The sequence below is a fragment of the Bombina bombina genome, chromosome 5, assembly GCF_027579735.1.
Source record: "Bombina bombina isolate aBomBom1 chromosome 5, aBomBom1.pri, whole genome shotgun sequence".
NCBI lineage: Eukaryota > Metazoa > Chordata > Amphibia > Anura > Bombinatoridae > Bombina > Bombina bombina.
This window is the reverse complement of record NC_069503.1, coordinates 373,171,634-373,194,960: the sequence shown is the minus strand read 5'-3', so window position 1 is coordinate 373,194,960 and position 23,327 is coordinate 373,171,634. Positions and strand designations below refer to the sequence as shown.

General features: G+C 40.1%; 1 protein-coding gene across 1 annotated transcript in view; it reads right to left on the bottom strand.

Moving 5' to 3' along the window:
• PLEKHA8 (pleckstrin homology domain containing A8) overlaps positions 1–23,327 on the bottom strand; it is a 237,270-nt gene that overhangs the window by 6,220 nt on the left and 207,723 nt on the right. The window contains exons 12-13 of the mRNA XM_053714195.1: positions 18,686–18,756; positions 15,294–15,355 (exon numbers count right to left, since the gene is read on the bottom strand). Coding sequence (XP_053570170.1) covers positions 15,294–15,355; positions 18,686–18,756 — 133 coding nt within the window. The remainder of the gene's footprint in view (positions 1–15,293; positions 15,356–18,685; positions 18,757–23,327) is intronic.

Sequence of the window (23,327 nt, the reverse complement as noted above, 5' to 3'; positions counted from 1 at the left end):
TTAGGGGCAGAAGTAGGTTTTCTTGCCTGCTTGCCCTTGTTCCAGGACTGGTTGCCTTTCCAACCCTGTCTGTAACGAGTAGCAGTCCCTTCCTGTTTTGGAGCGGAGGAAGTTGATGCTGCTCCTGCCTTGAAATTATAAAAGGCACGAAAATTAGACTGTTTGGCCTTTGATTTGGCCCTGTCCTGAGGAAGGGTGTGACCCTTACCTCCAGTAATGTCAGCAATAATTTCTTTCAAGCCGGGCCCGAATAAGGTTTGCCCTTTGAAAGGAATATTAAGCAATTTAGATTTAGAAGTTACATCTCCTGACCAGGATTTAAGCCATAGCGCTCTGCGCGCCTGGATAGCGAATCCGGAGTTCTTAGCCGTTAGTTTGGTTAAATGCACAACGGCATCCGAAACAAATGCATTAGCTAGCTTAAGGGCTTTAAGCTTGTTCATAATCTCATCCAATAGTGCTGTGCGAATAACCTCTTCCAGAGACTCAAACCAGAATGCCGCTGCAGCAGTGACGGGCGCAATGCATGCAAGGGGCTGTAATATAAAACCTTGTTGAACAAACATTTTCTTAAGGTAACCTTCTAATTTTTTATCCATTGGATCTGAGAAAGCACAACTATCCTCCACCGGGATTGTGGTACGCTTGGCTAAAGTAGAAACTGCTCCCTCCACCTTAGGGACCGTCTGCCATAAGTCTCGTGTGGTGGCGTCTATTGGGAACATTTTTCTAAATATTGGAGGAGGGGAAAAGGGCACACCGGGTCTATCCCACTCCTTGCTAATAATCTCTGTAAGCCTTTTAGGTATAGGAAAAACGTCAGTACACACCGATACCGCATAGTATTAATCCAGCCTACATAATTTCTCTGGGATTGCAACCGTGTCGCAATCATTCAGAGCCGCTAACACCTCCCCTAGCAATACACGGAGGTTCTCAAGCTTAAATTTAAAATTTGAAATTTCTGAATCTGGTCTCCCCGGATCAGATCCGTCACCCACAGAATGAAGCTCTCCGTCCTCATGTTCTGCAAATTGTGACACAGTATCGGACATGGCTCTCGTGTCATCGGCGCGCTCTGTCCTAAACCCAGAGCTATCGCGCTTGCCTCTTAACTCAGGCAAATTAGATAATACTTCTTTCATAACATTAGCCATATCATGCAAAGTGATTTGTAAGGGCCTTGATGTACTTGGCGCCACAATCTCACGCCTCCTGAGCGGGAGGCGAAGGTACTGACACGTGAGGAGAGTTAGTCGGCATAACTTCCCCCTCGTTGTCTGGTGATAATTTCTTTACCAGTAAAGACTGACTTTTATTTAAAGTAACATCAATACAATTGGTACACATATTTCTATTGGGCTCCACATTGGCTTTTAAACATAATGAACAAGTAGATTCATCTGTATCAGACATGTTTAAACAGACTAGCAATGAAGGCTAGCAAGCTTGGAAAAAATCTTTCAATAAATTTACAAGCAATAGAAAAAACGCTGCAGCGCTTTTCAAAACACAAAAAACTGTCACAGTTGAAATAACAATGAACTAATTCAGTTATAGCCAACAATTTTAACAGTAAATGTATGAATTTAGCAGAGGATTGCACCCACAAGCAAACGGATGATTAACCCCTCAATACCCAAAAACGGATCATCAATTTATGATTTAACGCTTTTATCACAGTCAAACACACTGTCACAGGTCTGCTGTGACTGATTACCTCCCTCAAAAGTGAATTTTGAAGACCCCTGAGCTCTCTGGAGACGTTCTGGATCAAGGAGGAAGAAGCAGGAAGACTGTGCTAGAATTTTAACTGCGCAACAAGGCGCTAAAAAAGGCCCCTCCTACTCTATATTACAACAGTGGGAGACCTGTTACAACGGTTTCTATGCAGAAATATACGTTAGCCATATGGAAAAAAATCATGCCCAAAAAGATTTATCACCAAAGTACCTCACAAAACGAATAACATGCCAGTAAACGTTTTAAAAACAACTTTCCATTGTTATGCAAAGTTATCACTAAGCCTGCTACCAGTCGCTTCTACTGCAGTTAAGGCTCATACATTTATTTCAGTATTAACAGTATTTTCTCAGTCAAATTCTAGTCCCTAGAAAATAACTCAACTGCGCATACATTTATCAGCCTGATACCAGTCGCTACTACTGCATTAAAGGCTGTACTTACATCATATGGGTAACAGCAGTGTTTTCTTAGTCAATTCCATTCCTAGAAAATATTACTGCACATACCTCATTTGCGGGGGACCCCGCATGCTATTCCCTTTTCTGAAGTTACCCCACTCCTCAGAATGTGCGAGAACAGCCAGTGGATCTTAGTTACGTCTGCTAAGATCATAGAAAACGCAGGCAGATTCTTCTTCTAAATACTGCCTGAGAGAAAAAAAAGCACACTCCGGTGCCATTTTAAAATAATAAACTTTTGATTGAAGAATAATTTGGTAAAAAACTCCTATCTCCTCTCGCGACCTCCTTCTTTGTTGAGACTTGCAAGAGAATGACTGGATATGACATGTGAGGGGAGGAGCTATATAGCAACTCTGCTTGGGTGATCCTCTTGCAACTTCCTGTTGGGAAGGAGAATATATCCCATAAGTAATGGATGACCCGTGGACTGAACACACTTAACAAGAGAAATATATATATATATATATATATATATATATATATATATAAACATAATTTATGTAAGGACTTACCTGATACATTCATTTCTTTCATATTGGCAAGAGTCCATGAGCTCGTGACGTATGGGATATACAATCCTACCAGGAGGGGCAAAGTTTCCCAAACCTCAAAATGCCTATAAATGCACTCCTCACCACACCCACAATTCAGTTTAACGAATAGCCAAGAAGTGGGGTGATAAAGAAAGGAGTAAAAAGCATCAACAAAGGAATTTAGAAATAATTGTGCTTTATACAAAAAAAGTATAACCACCATAAAAAAGGGGGTGGGCCTCATGGACTCTTGCCAATATGAAAGAAATGAATTTATCTGGTAAGTTCTTGCATAAATTATGTTTTCTTTCATGTAATTGGCAAGAGTCCATTAGCTAGTGACGTATGGGATAGCAATACCCAAGATGTGGAACTCCACGCAAGAGTCACTAGAGAGGGAGGGATAAAAATAAAAACAGCCATTTTCCGCTGAAAAAATTAATCCACAACCCAAATATAAATTAATTCTTATAAATGTGAGGAAAAAAATTAAATCAAAAGCAGAAAAATCAAACTGAAACAGCTGCCTGAAGAACTTTTCTACCAAAAACTGCTTCCGAAGAAGCAAATACATCAAAATGGTAGAATTTAGTAAATGTATGCAAAGAAGACCAAGTAGCAGCTTTGCAAATCTGATCAAATGAAGCTTCATTCCTCGAATTATACAATGGTGATCTAACCACCAAGTCAGAGAAAAGTCGAACATTGGGATTTAAGGATATTATTTGTGATATCCTTGTATAATCCCTGCACTATTGGTTCAGCATACAAAGCTGGAGAGGTCTCATATGAAAACGAGCAAAGGGGATCACGTCTGATGCTGCAGTCATGAGACCTAAAACTTCCATGCACATAGCTACTGAAGGGAATGACTGAGACTGAAGGTTCCGACAGGCTGCAACCAATTTCAAACATTTCTTGTCTGTTAGAGAGTCATGGACACTGAATCTATCTGGAAACCTAAACAGGTTACCTTTGTCTGAGGAATCAAAGAACTTTTTGGTAAATTGATCCTCCAACCATGTCTTCGAAGAAACAACACTAGTTGATTCGTGTGAGATTCTGCAGAACATAAAGACTGAGCGAGTACCAAGATATCGTCCAAATAAGGAAACACCGCAATACCCCGCTCTCTGATTACAGAGAGTAAGGCACGAGAACCTTTGAAAAGATTCTTGTCGCTAGGCCAAAAGGAAGAGCAACAAATTGGTAATGCTTGTCTAGAAAATAGAATCTCAGGAACTGATAGTGATCCGGATGAATCAGAATATGAAGATATGCATCCTGTAAGTCTATTGTGGACATATAATGTCCTTGCTGAACAAAAGGCAGAATAGTCCTTATAGTCACCATTTTGAAAGTTGGTACTCTCACATATTGATTCAAAATCTTTAGATCCAAAACTGGTCTGAATGAATTTTCTTTCTTTGGGACAATGAATAGATTTGAATAAAACCCCAGACCCTGTTCCTAAAACGGAACTGGCATGATTACCCCTGATAACTCCAGGTCTGAAACACACTTCAGGAAAGCCTGAGCCTTTACTGGGTTTGCTGGAATGTGTGAGAGAAAAAATATTCTCACAGGCGGTCTTACTCTGAATACTATTCTGTACCCCTGAGAGACAATACTCTGAATCTATTGATTTTGGACCGAATTGCCCCCTACAAGCTGAGCTGGAATGAGGGCCGCACCTTCATGCGGACTTGGCGGCTGGCTTTGATCTCTTAAATGGCTTGGATTTATTCCAATTTGAAGAAGGCTTCCAATTGGAAACAGATTCCTTGGGGGAAGGATTAGGTTTCTGTTCCTTATTTTGTCAAAAGGAACGAAAACGGTTAGAAGCTTTAGATTTACCCTTAGGTCTTTTATCCTAAGGCAAAAAAACTCCCTCCCCCCCCCCCCCCCCCCAGTGACAGTTGAAATTATTGAATCCAACTGAGAACCAAATAATGTATTACCTTGGAAAGAAAGAGACAGCAATCTGGACTTAGAAGTCATATCAGCATTCCAAGATTTGAGCCACAAAGCTCTTCTAGCTAAAATAGCTAAAGACATAGATTTAACATCAATTTTGATAATATCAAAAATGGCATCACAAATGAAAGTATTAGCATGTTGAATCAACTTAACAATGCTAGACAAATCATGATCCGATACTTGTTGCGCTAAAGTTTCCAAACAAAAAGTTGAAGCAGCTGCAACATCAGCCAAAGAAATGGCAGGCCTAAGAAGATGACCTGAATATAAATAAGCTTTCATTAGATAAGATTCAAGTTTCCTATCTAAAGGATCTTTAAAAGAAGTACTATCTTCCATAGGAATAGTAGTACGTTTAGCAAGAGTAGAGATAGCCCCATCAACTTTGATGATCTTTTCCCAAAACTCCAATCTAACTGCTGGCAAAGGATACAATTTTTTAAACCTTGAAGAAGGAATAAAAGAAGTACCAGGCCTATTCCATTCTTTATAAATTAAATCAGAAATAGCATCAGGAACTGGAAAAACCTCTGGAATAACCACAGAAGGTTTATAAACAGAATTTAAACGTTTACTAGTTTAAAAATCAAGAGGACTAGTTTCCTTCATATCTAATGTAATCAACACTTCTTTTAACAAAGAACAAATATACTCCATTTTAAATAAACAAGAGGATTTATCAGTGTCAATATCTGAGGCAGGATCTTCTGAATCAGATAGATCCTCATCAGAGAAGGATAACTCAGTATGTTGCCGGTCATTTTAAATTTCATCAACCGACAAATCGACAAAGCCTTCTGAATAGAATCAGTAATAAATTATTTTCAATTTACAGGTATATCTTGTGCATTAGATGTTGAGGGAACAGCAACAGATAATGAACTACTACTGATGGATACATTCTCTGCATGTAAAAGTTGACAACTATTACAAACCACAGCTGGAGGTATAACCTCCACAGTTTACAACAAATGCACTTAGCTTTGGTAGAACTGTTATCAGGCAGCAGAGTTCCAACAGTGATTTCTGAGACAGGATCAGATTGAGACATCTTGCAAATGTAAGAGAAAAAAACAACATATAAAGCAAAATTATCAATTTCCTTATATGGCAGTTTCAGGAATGGGAAAAAATGCAAACAGCATAGCCCTCTGACATAGAAAAGAGGCAAGAGGCAAATAGGAATGGGGTCTTAAATAATGAAAATATTTGGCGCCAAGTATGACGCACAACATACAGAAAAATATTTTTTGGCGCCAAAAACGTCCGGAAATGACACAATTGTGTCATAGATGACGCAACCTTGTGAAGGGCCCGGCGTCAACTAAGACGCCGGAAATGACAAATTTGTGTCAACGAACATAACTTTGCGCCAAAAAAATCTTGCGCCAAGAATGACGCAATAAACTTTGGCATTTTGGGCCCTCGCGAGCCTAATTCTGCCAGCAAATGTAAAATTTAAAAGACAGTTGAAAAAGAGACTATACCCCAGGTAAGAAATACATTTTTCATAAAAAAGCATTTCCCAGATATGAAACTAACAGTCTGCAAAAGGAAATATACTGAAAACCTGAATTATGGCAAATATAAGTACAATACACATATTTAGAACTTTATATAAATACATAAAGTGCCAAACCATAGCTGAGAGTGTCTTAAGTAATGAAAACATACTTACCAAAAGACACCCATCCACATATAGCAGATAGCCAAACCAGTACTGAAACTGTTATCAGTAGAGGTAATGGAATATGAGGGTATATCGTCGATCTGAAAAGGGAGGTAGGAGATGAATCTCTACGACCGATAACAGAGAACCTATGAAATAGATCCCCTATGAGGAAAACCATTGCATTTAATAGGCGATACTCCCTTCACATCCCTCTGACATTCACTGTACTCTGAGAGGAATCGGGCTTCAAAATGCTGAGAAGCGCATAACGTAGAAATCTTAGCACAAACTTACTTCACCACCTCCATAGGAGGCAAAGTTTGTAAAAACTGAATTGTGGGTGTGGTGAGGGGTGTATTTATAGGCATTTTGAGGTTTGGGAAATTTTGCCCCTCCTGGTAGGATTGTATATCCCATACGTCACTAGCTCATGGACTCTTGCCAATTACATGAAAGAAAACAGAATTTATGCTTACCTGATAAATTACTTTCTCCAACGGTGTGTCCGGTCCACGGCGTCATCCTTACTTGTGGGATATTCTCCTCCCCAACAGGAAATGGCAAAGAGTCCCAGCAAAGCTGGCCATATAGTCCCTCCTAGGCTCCGCCCACCCCAGTCATTCGACCGACGGACAGGAGGAAATATATATAGGAGAAACCATATGGTACCGTGGTGACTGTAGTTAGAGAAAATAATTCATCAGACCTGATTAAAAAACCAGGGCGGGCCGTGGACCGGACACACCGTTGGAGAAAGTAATTTATCAGGTAAGCATAAATTCTGTTTTCTCCAACATTGGTGTGTCCGGTCCACGGCGTCATCCTTACTTGTGGGAACCAATACCAAAGCTTTAGGACACGGATGAAGGGAGGGAGCAAATCAGGTTACCTAAACGGAAGGCACCACAGCTTGCAAAACCTTTCTCCCAAAAATAGCCTCCGAAGAAGCAAAAGTATCAAATTTGTCAAATTTGGCAAAAGTGTGCAGTGAAGACCAAGTCGCTGCCCTACATATCTGGTCAACAGAAGCCTCGTTCTTGAAGGCCCATGTGGAAGCCACAGCCCTAGTGGAGTGAGCTGTGATTCTTTCAGGAGGCTGCCGTCCGGCAGTCTCATAAGCCAATCGGATGATGCTTTTAAGCCAAAAGGAAAGAGAGGTAGAAGTCGCTTTTTTTGACCTCTCCTTTTACCAGAATAAACAACAAACAAGGAAGATGTTTGTCTGAAATCTTTTGTAGCCTCTAAATAGAATTTTAGAGCACGGACTACGTCCAAATTGTGTAACAAACGTTCCTTCTTTGAAACTGGATTCGGACACAAAGAAGGTACAACTATCTCCTGGTTAATATTTTTGTTAGAAACAACCTTAGGAAGAAAACCAGGCTTAGTACGCAAAACCACCTTATCTGCATGGAACACCAGATAGGGCGGAGAACACTGCAGAGCAGATAACTCTGAAACTCTTCTAGCAGAAGAAATTGCAACCAAAAACAAAACTTTCCAAGATAGTAACTTAATATCTATGGAATGTAAAGGTTCAAACGGAACCCCTTGAAGAACTGAAAGAACTAGATTTAGACTCCAGGGAGGAGTCAAAGGTCTGTAAACAGGCTTGATCCTAACCAGAGAGCCTGAACAAATGCTTGAACATCTGGCACAGCTGCCAGTCTCTTGTGTAGTAAGTCAGATAACGCTGAGATCTGTCCCTTTAGAGAACTTGCAGATAATCCTTTCTCCAAACCTTCTTGAAGAAAGGAGAGAATCTTAGGAATTTTTATCTTATTCCATGGAAATCCTTTGGATTCACACCAACAGATATATTTTTTCCATATTTTATGGTAAATTTTTCTAGTTACCGGTTTTCTGGCCTGAACCAGAGTATCTATCACAGAATCTGAAAACCCACGCTTAGATAGAATCAAGCGTTCAATCTCCAAGCCGTCAGCTGGAGGGAAACCAGATTTGGATGTTCGAATGGACCCTGAACAAGAAGGTCCTGTCTCAAAGGTAGCTTCCATGGTGGAGCCGACGACATATTCACCAGGTCTGCATACCAAGTCCTGCGTGGCCACGCAGGAGCTATCAAGATCACCAAGGCCCTCTCCTGATTGATCCTGGCTACCAGCCTGGGAATGAAAGGAAACGGTGGAAATACATAAGCTAGGTTGAAGGTCCAAGGTGCTACTAGTGCATCTACTAGAGTCGCCTTGGGATCCCTGGATCTGGACCCGTAGCAAGGAACCTTGAAGTTCTGACGAGACGCCATCAGATCCATGTCTGGAATGCCCCATAATTGAGTTATTTGGGCAAAGATCTCCGGATGGAGTTCCCACTCCCCCGGATGGAATGTCTGACGACTCAGAAAATCCGCCTCCCAGTTTTCCACTCCTGGGATGTGGATCGCAGACAGGTGGCAGGAGTGATCCTCCGCCCATTGAATTATTTTGGTCACTTCTTTCATCGCCAGGGAACTCCTTGTTCCCCCCTGATGATTGATATATGCAACGGTCGTCATGTTGTCTGATTGGAACCTTATGAATCTGGCCTTTGCTAGTTGAGGCCAAGCTCTGAGAGCATTGAATATCGCTCTCAGTTCCAGAATGTTTATCAGGAGAAGAGACTCTTCCCGAGACCATAGACCCTGAGCTTTCAGGGATTCCCAGACCGCGCCCCAGCCCACTAGACTGGCGTCGGTCGTGACAATGACCCACTCTGGTCTGCGGAAGCTCATTCCCTGGGACAGATGGTCCAGGGTCAGCCACCAACGGAGTGAATCTCTGGTCTTTTGATCTACTTGAATCATTGGAGACAAGTCTGTATAATCCCCATTCCACTGTTTGAGCATGCACAGTTGTAATGGTCTTAGATGAATTCGTGCAAAAGGAACTATGTCCATTGTTGCAACCATCAACCCTACTACTTCCATGCACTGCGCTATGGAAGGACGAGGAACAGAATGAAGCACTTGACAAGAGCTTAGAAGTTTTGATTTTCTGACCTCTGTCACAAAAATACTCATTTCTAAGGAATCTATTATTGTTCCCAAGCAGGGAACTCTTGTCGATGGAGACAGAGAACTTTTTTCTATGTTCACCTTCCATCCGTGTGATCTGAGAAAGGCTAGAACGATGTCCGTATGAGCCTTTGCTTTTGACAGGGACGACGCTTGTATTAGAATGTCGTCCAAGTAAGGTACTACTGCAATGCCCCTCGGTCTTAGAACCGCTAGAAGGGACCCTAGCACCTTTGTGAAAATCCTTGGAGCAGTGGCTAACCCGAATGGGAGGGCCACAAACTGGTAATGCTTGTCCAGAAAAGCGAACCTTAGGAACTGATGATGTTCTTTGTGGATAGGAATATGTAGGTACGCATCCTTTAGATCCACGGTAGTCATAAATTGACTTTCCTGGATAGTGGGTAGAATCGTTCGAATGGTTTCCATCTTGAACGATGGTACCCTGAGAAATTTGTTTAGGATCTTCAAATCCAAAATTGGTCTGAAAGTTCCCTCTTTTTTGGGAACTACGAACAGATTGGAATAAAATCCCATTCCTTGTTCCTTTATTGGAACTGGGTGTATCACTCCCATCTTTAACAGGTCTTCTACACAATGTAAGAATGCCTGTCTCTTTATTTGGTTTGAGGATAAGTGAGACATGTGGAACCTTCCCCTTGGGGGTAGTTCCTTGAATTCCAGGAGATAACCTTGAGAAACTATTTCTAGCGCCCAGGGATCCTGAACATCTCTTGCCCAAGCCTGAGCAAAGAGAGAGAGTCTGCCCCCCACTAGATCCGGTCCCGGATCGGGGGCTACTCCTTCATGCTGTTTTGTTAGCAGTGGCAGGCTTCTTGGCCTGCTTACCCTTGTTCCAGCCTTGCATCGGTTTCCAGGCTGGTTTGGGTTGTGAGGCATTACCCTCTTGGTTAGAGGATGCAGAATTAGAGGTCGGTCCGTTCCTGAAATTGCGAAAGGGACGAAAATTAGACTTATTTTTAGCCTTAAAAGACCTATCTTGTGGAAGGGCGTGGCCCTTTCCCCCAGTGATGTCTGAAATAATCTCTTTCAATTCTGGTCCAAATAGAGTTTTACCTTTGAAAGGGATGTTAAGCAATTTTGTCTTGGATGACACATCCGCTGACCAAGACTTTAGCCAAAGCGCTCTGCGCGCCACGATAGCAAACCCTGAATTTTTCGCCGCTAATCTAGCTAATTGCAAAGCAGCATCTAAAATAAAAGAGTTAGCCAATTTAAGTGCGTGAACTCTGTCCATAACCTCCTCATATGGAGTCTTTGTACTGAGCGACTTTTCTAGTTCCTCGAACCAGAACCACGCTGCTGTAGTGACAGGAACAATGCACGAAATAGGTTGTAGAAGGTAACCTTGCTGTACAAAAATCTTTTTAAGCAAACCTTCCAATTTTTTATCCATAGGATCTTTGAAAGCACAACTATCTTCGATAGGAATAGTAGTGCGTTTGTTTAGAGTAGAAACTGCCCCCTCGACCTTAGGGACTGTCTGCCATAAGTCCTTTCTGGGGTCGACCATAGGAAATACATTTCTTAAATATAGGTGGGGGAACAAAAGGTATGCCAGGCTTTTCCCACTCCTTATTTACTATGTCCGCCACCTGCTTGGGTATAGGAAAAGCGTTGGGGTGCACCGGAACCTCTAGGAACTTGTCCATCTTGCATAATTTCTCTGGAATGACCAAGTTGTCACAATCATCCAGAGTAGATAACACCTCCTTAAGCAGTGCGCGGAGATGTTCTAATTTAAATTTAAATGTCACAACATCAGGTTCAGCTTGATGAGAAATTTTTCCTGAATCTGAGATTTCTCCATCTGACAAAACCTCCCTCATGGACCCTTCAGATTGGTGTGAGGGTATGACAGAACAATTATCATCAGCGCCCTCTTGCTCTTCAGTGTTTAAAACAGAGCAATCGCGCTTTCTCTGATAAGTAGGCATTTTGGATAAAATATTTGCTATGGAGTTATCCATTACAGCCGTTAATTGTTGCATGGTAATAAGCATTGGCGCACTAGATGTACTAGGGGCCTCCTGCGTGGGCAAAACTGGTGTAGACACAGTAGGAGATGATGTAGTATCATGTTTACTCCCCTCATCTGAGGAATCATCTTGGGCAATTTCATTATCTGTGGCAGTACTGTCCTTACTTTGTTTGGACGCTATGGCACAATTATCACATAAATTTAAATGGGGAGACACATTGGCTTTCATACATATAGAACATAGCTTATCTGAAGGTACAGACATGTTAAACAGGCTTAAACTTGTCAACAAAGCACAAAAAACGTTTTAAAACAAAACCGTTACTGTCTCTTTAAATTTTAAACAGAAAACACTTTATTACTGAATATGTGAAAAAGTATGAAGGAATTGTTCAAAAATTACCAAAATTTCACCACAGTGTCTTAAAGCATTAATAGTATTGCACACCAAATTTAACCCTTAAAATAACGGAACCGGAGCCGTTTATAAATTTAAAGCCTATACAGTCCCAGCTATAGTCTTTGCTGAGACCCAACCAAGCCCAGAGGGGAATACGATACCAATTGACGCCTTCTAGAAGCTTTTCCAGCAATTTTTAGATCCTCACACATGCATCTGCATGCCCTGCTCTCAAAAAACAACTGCACAGTAATGGCGCGAAAATGAGGCTCAGTCTATAACTAGGAAGGCCCCCTGACTGGAAAAGGTGTCTAACACAGTGCCTGCCGTTTAATAAACGTTCCCCAAGTTTATAAATGCAAACTGTCAGCCTAAATCTGAATAAAATGCCCAAATAAAGCAATCGATTTAGCCCATAAAAATGTCTACCAGTTTTTTAGCCCATAATAAGCCCTTTATTCTGTTCGTTTGACTAAGAAAATGGCTTACCGGTCCCCATGAGGGGGAATGACAGCCTTCCAGCATTACATGGTCTTGTTAGAAATATGGCTAGTCATACCTTAAGCAGAAAAGTCTGCTAACTGTTTCCCCCAACTGAAGTTACTTCATCTCAACAGTCCTATGTGGAAACAGCAATCGATTTTAGTTACTGTCTGCTAAAATCATTTTCCTCTCACAAACAGAAATCTTCATCCTTTTCTGTTTCAGAGTAAATAGTACATACCAGCACTATTTTAAAATAACAAACACTTGATAGAAGAATAAAAACTACATTTAAACACCAAAAAACTCTTAACCATCTCCGTGGAGATGTTGCCTGTGCAACGGCAAAGAGAATGACTGGGGTGGGCGGAGCCTAGGAGGGACTATATGGCCAGCTTTGCTGGGACTCTTTGCCATTTCCTGTTGGGGAGGAGAATATCCCACAAGTAAGGATGACGCCGTGGACCGGACACACCAATGTTGGAGAAATGAAGATCTTTATTTACAGGGACAGTCTACTCCAGAATTGTTATTGTTTAAAAAGATACCCATTCCCCAGTTTTGCATAACCAACACAGTTATGTTAATATATTTTTTTCCTCTGTGATTACCTTGTATATAAGACAACCCCTGTATTTCAGTTCTTTTTACAGGTTTGCATTTTAGCCAATAAGTGCTGACTCATAAATAACTCATATGTAACTCCACGGCATTGAGCACAATGTTATCTATATGGCACACATGAACTAGTGCTGCCTAGATGTACAAAAGTGTCAAAATACACTGAGATAAGAGGCGGCCTTCAAGAGCTTAGAAATTAGCATATGAGCCTACCTAGTTAAATTGGAATGTTGTTTTAAATTATATGGCCTATCTGAATCACAAAGTTTAATTTTGACTAAACCGCCCCTTTAAATGTTTTCCCATATGTATTTTACTATATCCTTTAAATATAACTTACTTAGCTTACAAAATTAAGTTATATTATAAAGCTAACTTGTGATCAAACAAACTGCAAAAGGAGTATAATGTTGCAATAAAATTACCTGTGTCAAGTTTTGCCATCACATTATAGATCACATGCAAAACACTCCATAGTCTTATTTTTAAACTTCCCTAGCTCACACACTTGAAGTATCATTATTTGCCCATGGTAGATTGAATAGTCATCCCATAAACCAGGCTGGTTCACTATTCTTATATCAATTGGGCAATTGATGATGTACAATTTGTAATGTTATCACCACTGCCCATCTTCCCTGGAAAATATTTTACCAGCATTATGGTAAGTAGATATATCCATGATGTCAGTTATTTATAGCTGGACCTATGCCAATCCATGGTTCAAGGGTCACAAACTGTCCCTCTCTTTGCAACTACAGGGAGATAAACTGGATTAACACTTCCCACATCCCAGCTGGGAATTGTAATATTTTACAAATTATATTGCAGTCTGCATTTCTTCTATTTAAATTGAAACAAGAAACAAACAAACAGTCAGTTTCCAAGAGAGCTTCATTACTTTATTGGGGCCAGAAAATCAAACATTGTCTAGTTTGGAGAGAGATTGTACAGCAGACTTCACAGGGGCTGAACTTAAATTTTCTAAAAAAGGTGAAGAACCTGGAAATCCCAAAGAGATGTGAGATGCTTTCCAAAGAAAGTAATGAACCTCTCTGGGATACAAAATTTCACATGTGAGAGAGAAGGTAACTGGAGAACTCCTGGGGCTGATATAAAGGCTCAGTTTGCATGAATTACAAATTAAATTGAACATTTTCACTACAATTATATTGCTTTTGTTAATATTTTAGTATATTTTACTTTTCTGTTAGTTAAAATAAGTGTATTGTGAATTTTGAACAAATTTAACCTGCATACAGCTGGCAAGATAAATCATTGAGACCAGCTTGTTTAAAATGCTTACAAAATTTCACATGATTGGTGATAGAGCTTCAGACATACCCTGGAAACTCCCCTGCCCAGCCCAAGGAACTGCCCTGTCCCTCCCACTTTAAGAAACTGTCAGTTTTAATTTGCAATGCAGCACATTTAAGGTGCAATGTAATTTGTAAGAGCTACACAGAAATAAACAAAGTATGATCTTAATTAACACAGAAACTTTTAAAACATAATCAGAATTTGTAAAATCACTCCTAGAGCTAAAGCTAAATGTACTAAAATATAAATGAGAAAGTGGAAAGCTTATATCAAATAATACTGACCCAAGGACCCAATCTGAAATGTAAGTAATATGAGTTTTGTTACACTTACACTTTGTGCTTTGTATTTCATATCACACAGTGCTATATTGCTCTGGGCTTGTGTCTCCTTCACATACAGAAATGAGAGAGAGATCTCACAATGCTGGAGAGTTCCGCCTTTTTTCCTTTTGAATATTCAGTGAGTTCAGCCTATGTGAAGTCTGAACTGCAATTTCTCTCCAATAGGGAGAATTCTTTGAATATCAGGGCCTCAGTGTACATATTCAGAAAGTATAATGCTTTCTATACTCAAATGCAGAAAACATTTTCAGCTAAACTGTTGGTGAAGGATACAAATACAAGTGGAAAACAAAACTATTACAGTACATTTTGGGGGGCTTTGACATAAAAATGAGAGTTGGGCAACATAGTATTTTGATGTTTTTGAAGTTTGGTTTAAACTAAGTTGCATAAGAGCTACACTACCTGACTTTTGTTGTGTAGCAGTCAAGGGGTTATGTACATTATTGGTTATTCACACCACTGGAAAAACTAGGAAATTATGAGTCAAAAACTTATATGACTATCGGAGGTTAAATTCAATGAAAAAGGCAAAGAAAAAAAAGCAAGACAATTTGTATTGATATATGTTTTTAACTAAAAAATAAAGTTTTTTTTTGTACTGGTTGCACTGGTTCATTATTTACAAGAAAACATGTCCAGATGTGCTTATGAAGGAAACCCCCCCCCAATAACAACACAAGTTTTAGGATGAAAGAGACCAGTATTATACACTTACCGCAAAAACCCCTCGTACAACCCAGCCATGATACTGCCGTAATGTTTTACCATATGCATTACCTGAAATAAGAGGACTTTTTTTAATTTAGCTTTACAAAACAGGTTTTATTCTACTTATTGTTGCTGATGAGAAAACAAAATGCATAGCTTATAAATAAAATGCATAGCTTATAAATAAAATGAATAGCTTATAAATAAAATGTATAGCTTATAAATAAATTGCATAGCTTATAACATGTTGCTTATACTGTTAATTATTTAGTTAACACTTAACTATAGAAACAATAGGGGGGTACAATATTTAGTGCATTCTTGAACTTACTGCAGGTAATATGCTAGCTTATATTATCTAAAAATATAAACACTTTTTTTTCATACAAATCTATTTTGATTTTCAGTGTCACCATTTCCCTCCCACACACTCTATAAACAGTTTGGCCTTTAAAAGACAGGCTATTTTTTTTTTATTATTATTAAAAAGATAGATAATGCCTTTACTACAATAGCTTCGCACAATCAACATTGTTATATTAATATAGTTTATAACCTTTAGACCTCTAAATTTCTGCCTGTTTCTAAGCCTCTGCAGGCCGCCTCATATCTCAGTGCATTTTATTAGCTTTTCACAGCAATACAGTGCTAGTTCATGTGTGCCATATAGATAACATTGTTATCAATCCTGCTGAGTTATTTACGAGTCAGCACTAATTGGCTAAAATGCAAGTTTGTAAATAGCACTGAGATAAGGAAGCAGTCTGCAGAGGCTTAGATACAAGTAATCACAGAGGTAAAAAAGTATAATACTGTAACAGTGTTGGTTATCCAAAACTGGGGAATGGGTAAATTAAAGGGATGGTAAACTTAAGCTCAACACTAAACAAAATCGTTTGTGTAATAAAAAATGAACTAGACTTTCTCTCACCAAATTTTTATATTTTAAACTCTATTACATAAAAATATATAAATGCAATACTTTACAGTCCTCTCCGCCGTCAGCCCCGACAAGAACAGCATTTTTATCTATTTTGCGACGTTTTAGCGTCCAATAGAAACCATGGCGTTCTGGCATGTTTGACTGTAAAAAAAAAATTCTATTGCGCATGCGTTAGCGACGTCATGCTGTTTTTTTTTCCAGGATTCGCATATGAGACTTATTTCTATGTGCAAGCTATACGTATGTGCAATTTCGCCAGTTTTTTACAAGAAGGCCCTCCAATCAATAGAGCTATTATGTACGTTTATGAGTTTATAGCGTTTTTCTAGGGGACGCTCACTTGCTTTCATTAGTTGTTTTGCATATATCAAGTAAACATTAAATCTCATCACTTAATATTTACTTGGTATACATCATCTAGACCAGTGTGCATGCGGTATCCTCTGTAGTGTTGAGCAGGTGGGGATGCAATACACGTCATATAGAATTGTGGAGCTAAGCAGCACTCAAATGGATTTAGAATAAGTATAAAATATGTTCTAAAAAAGAAAAATAATACTTTTATTTTAAAGCGGTTTGAATGTGGATATACTGAGGATGACTAATCTGTAGTTCACTCACAAGGGAGTTTACCATCAGTAAACAGTAACAATTTCCAGGTAAATTGCCCGTTTAATTATTACCTCTCACTCTATACCTCCTCACTTAAAGGGATAGCAAGGTCAAATCTGAAATGTGCAAAGGTGCATTTCAATGTAAAATAGAAGTATTTTTGCCATATACTTACATTAGCAAAAATACTTCTAATAAAAGTTATTACTGTGTTTCTGCGGCATACGTACATATCCTGTGAGGTCTCGTGCACTGGTATTCAAACACCACACCTTCTCAGAGAGTCAGTGGCGGCTGCTATGACACAAATTAAGTCTTCACGGAAGCAATACACACTATGTTAAGCTCTCTGAGCTTGTATACTGCTGCACTGACCCTCACAGCATATGTGCGTATGCCACAGAAAACCAGTAACAACTTTTACTAGAAGCATTTTTGGAAGTACAGGTAGAAAAAACACTTTATCCAATCTGCTTAGGACCACAATAGGTTTGGATTTTAGAATACTTTGTAAATACTTTGTATTTTATTTTTTTTAAATATTATTAAAAAAAGTTTTGATTTTAAATTAAGTTTAGAGTTTGAAACTCCTGCTTTTGGGAATATGTAGCTGTATGATGCAAATATGTTTTATTTCAAATTGAAATGAATGTATGCACATTTCAATTTTGACCTTTCTATCCCATTAAAACCACATATTCCATGCACGTTATCATTACAGGAAATGGAGAACACCATCCTACATGGCACTGTTGTGGCTACCATCTTAGATACAGACATAGTAATATCAGTTCTGTAGGCCACTGCATCCTGAATGTGTTTGTGTTGTATACACGTACATGAAAAGCCACATACGTACTTTATGGATTGCAGTATCCTAAAGAGCTAAACCATGGATATGTCAAATGTTTTAGATGCATGTATTCACCCTGAGAGGCACAACAAAATGTTTAATTCCCCCATTCTTGGAAAACAATTCACACCAAATAAAACTACTGAGCATCTGTATTGCCAAATAGTGGGGTCTATCCAAATCCATTACAAACATTTATTTATTTATTTTAATTTTATTTATTTACAAAAATTCCCATACACTTTAATAGTGAGTTTTGTTGAAAGATCACTGGATAAGCCATACTAAGCATTGTAATTAACTCCAATATATGTATGAAAAGAATGCACCACTCTATATTATTAAAGGGACAGTCTACACGATACCTACACGCACCTTAACGGAATTTCTCCGCCGGGTACACTGTACACCACCCGGTGCGGCACCATGCAAGGCCAAAGTGAAATGAGTACGGTAGGGAAACTTTCCTTGTTCGGCCGCTCCAACAAGGCCGTCCAGCTCCTCCTCCCTCCTTCTTTCTCATTCCTGTGGGTCTGGTAGAAACCTCCCCCGGCAGTGCAAAACTATGGGTGCAGCCTCATTGATTTTACAAGAGAGAGCCTTTTGATTGGACGCAGCTCCCACAAAGATGTGCCCACTGATTGTATGGGAGGAGCTGTGCGGCCATCCTACCACGGCCGAAAAATAAAGTATTTTAATTAAAAAACATACGTTTTGGCAAGCATGAAGTGTCGGCGGGTGCAGAACGGTGCCGCCGGCGCAGCAAACAAAATAAGGTAATATTTCATCATTTGTAGACTGTCCCTTTAAGTTAAGCTGAACATTTATGACAAAGTGTCCACCATTCTTTTTTCTTTCCCCTCCAACTGACTTTCTCTTGTAATTTATCCATCATTTTTACATCAGCACTTAAAACTTAAAGCAAATTTGCACAGAAAATGATGCTTACAGATATATCAATTCATTTACACATAGCAATAGCACCACTCACTTAAAGCTGTTTGGATATTGTTTTCTCCATTCTTCACCTCACTAAGAAATTCATGTAAAAACTTTAAACCCCTGGAAACAGAGGATAATGTTATTTATCTTGTGGAAAAAGAGCAAAAAATAGTATGTACTATGCACATCAATTTCCTTATTTTGTAATGGATTTGACAAGCTTTAACAACATATAGAGGAATAGTGATAAATAGCAAACACATATGTAGGTTGGACCTGTAATGATGTAATTAATATCTCATTACTAATTCTCCAAACTGCATTTTTTTTTAATTTACCCCCTCTCCCTTAAAGTGCCATAAAACATGTTGAGATATGTGCATAACATACATTTTCAAAAATAAGCAAAATTAGTTACATAGCCATGCTGACTGGAGTAGTCTGATCCACCCCCTTATCAGTGTTTAGCACAAGAAACAAAGGCATTGTATTTTAACGGAGTTCACAGCAGCTTATTTGCTTCTAGGCATGCTCCAGCAGATAATGAGTGTTAAAGTCTTAAATTCTACCAAATCAAAGGGGGATATAGATGCAGCACATTGAAGGAACAGGGTGGGGGGAGTTAGAGCTGTACAATTCGGAAACATAAAAGAAAGGGTTAATGGCGAGGCACTGCAGTATAAATTTGCAGGGAAAGTAATTAAAGTACATATATAGTTATATTTTGTCTCTATCCCAACTTGTTTTATGTCCATTTATTATGAGCTCATTTCACAAACTTGTTCAGCTATTTTAAGCTTATAATTGAACAAAATGTCCCTTTTTGAATGAACAAACATCATAACACATTTTTTCAAATAAAGATAGCAAGAGAACGAAGAAAAATTGATAAAAAGAAAACATTAGAAAGTTGCTTAAAATTGCCTGCTCTATCTGAATCATGCAAGTTTAATTTTGACTAAACCATCTCTTTAATTGCATTAATGTTTTGCAGCTACAGATTTAAGGTTGTTTGAACCAAAAATCTTGTCATCAAACATACATTAAGTGTTTTTGTAGGTAAATGACATTTCAGTGAGCTCTACCAATAAGAAAATGAATAAAGAACTATTAAATAGAACTAAAGCCTGGGGTCCTTACATATAATAGGAGATTCTTACTCTGCCCTGTAAGCTAGGACATGCATAGCTTCAGTCTTAGCTTTCTATCCATATGATTGTCTGTCCCTAGATCTTTACAAAATCCTCAAAAATTAAAAGAAAAAACAGAATTTATGTTTACCTGATAAATTACTTTCTCCAACGGTGTGTCCGGTCCACGGCTTCATCCTTACTTGTGGGATATTCTCTTCCCCAACAGGAAATGGCAAAGAGCCCAGCAAAGCTGGTCACATGATCCCTCCTAGGCTCCGCCTACCCCAGTCATTCGACCGACGTTAAGGAGGAATATTTGCATAGGAGAAACCATATGGTACCGTGGTGACTGTAGTTAAAGAAAATAAATTATCAGACCTGATTAAAAAAACCAGGGCGGGCCGTGGACCGGACACACCGTTGGAGAAAGTAATTTATCAGGTAAACATAAATTCTGTTTTCTCCAACATAGGTGTGTCCGGTCCACGGCGTCATCCTTACTTGTGGGAACCAATACCAAAGCTTTAGGACACGGATGAAGGGAGGGAGCAAATCAGGTCACCTAAATGGAAGGCACCACGGCTTGCAAAACCTTTCTCCCAAAAATAGCCTCAGAAGAAGCAAAAGTATCAAACTTGTAAAATTTGGTAAAAGTGTGCAGTGAAGACCAAGTCGCTGCCCTACATATCTGATCAACAGAAGCCTCGTTCTTGAAGGCCCATGTGGAAGCCACAGCCCTAGTGGAATGAGCTGTGATTCTTTCGGGAGGCTGCCGTCCGGCAGTCTCGTAAGCCAATCTGATGATGCTTTTAATCCAAAAAGAGAGAGAGGTAGAAGTTGCTTTTTGACCTCTCCTTTTACCGGAATAAACAACAAACAAGGAAGATGTTTGTCTAAAATCCTTTGTAGCATCTAAATAGAATTTTAGAGCGCGAACAACATCCAAATTGTGCAACAAACGTTCCTTCTTTGAAACTGGTTTCGGACACAGAGAAGGTACGATAATCTCCTGGTTAATGTTTTTGTTAGAAACAACTTTTGGAAGAAAACCAGGTTTAGTACGTAAAACCACCTTATCTGCATGGAACACCAGATAAGGAGGAGAACACTGCAGAGCAGATAATTCTGAAACTCTTCTAGCAGAAGAAATTGCAACTAAAAACAAAACTTTCCAAGATAATAACTTAATATCAACGGAATGCAAGGGTTCAAACGGAACCCCCTGAAGAACTGAAAGAACTAAATTGAGACTCCAAGGAGGAGTCAAAGGTTTGTAAACAGGCTTAATTCTAACCAGAGCCTGAACAAAGGCTTGAACATCTGGCACAGCGGCCAGCTTTTTGTGAAGTAACACAGACAAGGCAGAAATCTGTCCCTTCAGGGAACTTGCAGATAATCCTTTTTCCAATCCTTCTTGAAGGAAGGATAGAATCCTAGGAATCTTAACCTTGTCCCAAGGGAATCCTTTAGATTCACACCAACAGATATATTTTTTCCAAATTTTGTGGTAAATCTTTCTAGTTACAGGCTTTCTGGCCTGAACAAGAGTATCGATAACAGAATCTGAGAATCCTCGCTTCGATAAGATCAAGCGTTCAATCTCCAAGCAGTCAGCTGGAGTGAAACCAGATTCGGATGTTCGAACGGACCCTGAACAAGAAGGTCTCGTCTCAAAGGTAGCTTCCAAGGAGGAGCCGATGACATATTCACCAGATCTGCGTACCAAGTCCTGCGTGGCCACGCAGGAGCTATCAAGATCACCGACGCCCTCTCCTGATTGATCCTGGCTACCAGCCTGGGGATGAGAGGAAACGGCGGGAACACATAAGCTAGTTTGAAGGTCCAAGGTGCTACTAGTGCATCCACTAGAGCCGCCTTGGGATCCCTGGATCTGGACCCGTAGCAAGGAACTTTGAAGTTCTGACGAGAGGCCATCAGATCCATGTCTGGAATGCCCCACAGCTGAGTGACTTGGGCAAAGATTTCCGGATGGAGTTCCCACTCCCCCGGATGCAATGTCTGACGACTCAGAAAATCCGCTTCCCAATTTTCCACTCCTGGGATGTGGATAGCAGACAGGTGGCAGGAGTGAGACTCCGCCCATAGAATGATTTTGGTCACTTCTTCCATCGCCAGGGAACTCCTTGTTCCCCCCTGATGGTTGATGTACGCAACAGTTGTCATGTTGTCTGATTGAAACCGTATGAACTTGGCCCTCGCTAGCTGAGGCCAAGCCTTGAGAGCATTGAATATCGCTCTCAGTTCCAGAATATTTATCGGTAGAAGAGATTCTTCCCGAGACCAAAGACCCTGAGCTTTCAGGGATCCCCAGACCGCGCCCCAGCCCATCAGACTGGCGTCGGTCGTGACAATGACCCACTCTGGTCTGCGGAATGTCATCCCTCGTGACAGGTTGTCCAGGGACAGCCACCAACGGAGTGAGTCTCTGGTCCTCTGATTTACTTGTATCTTCGGAGACAAGTCTGTATAGTCCCCATTCCACTGACTGAGCATGCACAGTTGTAATGGTCTTAGATGAATGCGTGCAAAAGGAACTATGTCCATTGCCGCTACCATCAACCCGATCACTTCCATGCACTGAGCTATGGAAGGAAGAGGAACGGAATGGAGTATCCGACAAGAGTCTAGAAGTTTTGTTTTTCTGGCCTCTGTCAGAAAAATCCTCATTTCTAAGGAGTCTATTATTGTTCCCAAGAAGGGAACCCTTGTTGACGGAGATAGAGAACTCTTTTCCACGTTCACTTTCCATCCGTGAGATCTGAGAAAGGCCAGGACAATGTCCGTGTGAGCCTTTGCTTGAGGAAGGGACGACGCTTGAATCAGAATGTCGTCCAAGTAAGGTACTACAGCAATGCCCCTTGGTCTTAGCACAGCTAGAAGGGACCCTAGTACCTTTGTGAAAATCCTTGGAGCAGTGGCTAATCCGAAAGGAAGCGCCACGAACTGGTAATGTTTGTCCAGGAATGCGAACCTCAGGAACCGATGATGTTCCTTGTGGATAGGAATATGTAGATACGCATCCTTTAAATCCACCGTGGTCATGAATTGACCTTCCTGGATGGAAGGAAGAATAGTTCGAATGGTTTCCATCTTGAACGATGGAACCTTGAGAAACTTGTTTAAGATCTTGAGATCTAAGATTGGTCTGAACGTTCCCTCTTTTTTGGGAACTATAAACAGATTGGAGTAGAACCCCATCCCTTGTTCTCTTAATGGAACGGGATGAATCACTCCCATTTTTAACAGGTCTTCTACACAATGTAAGAATGCCTGTCTTTTTATGTGGTCTGAAGACAACTGAGACCTGTGGAACCTCCCCCTTGGGGGAAGTCCCTTGAATTCCAGAAGATAACCTTGGGAGACTATTTCTAGCGCCCAAGGATCCAGAACATCTCTTGCCCAAGCCTGAGCGAAGAGAGAGAGTCTGCCCCCCACCAGATCCGGTCCCGGATCGGGGGCCAACATTTCATGCTGTCTTGGTAGCAGTGGCAGGTTTCTTGGCCTGCTTTCCCTTGTTCCAGCCTTGCATTGGTCTCC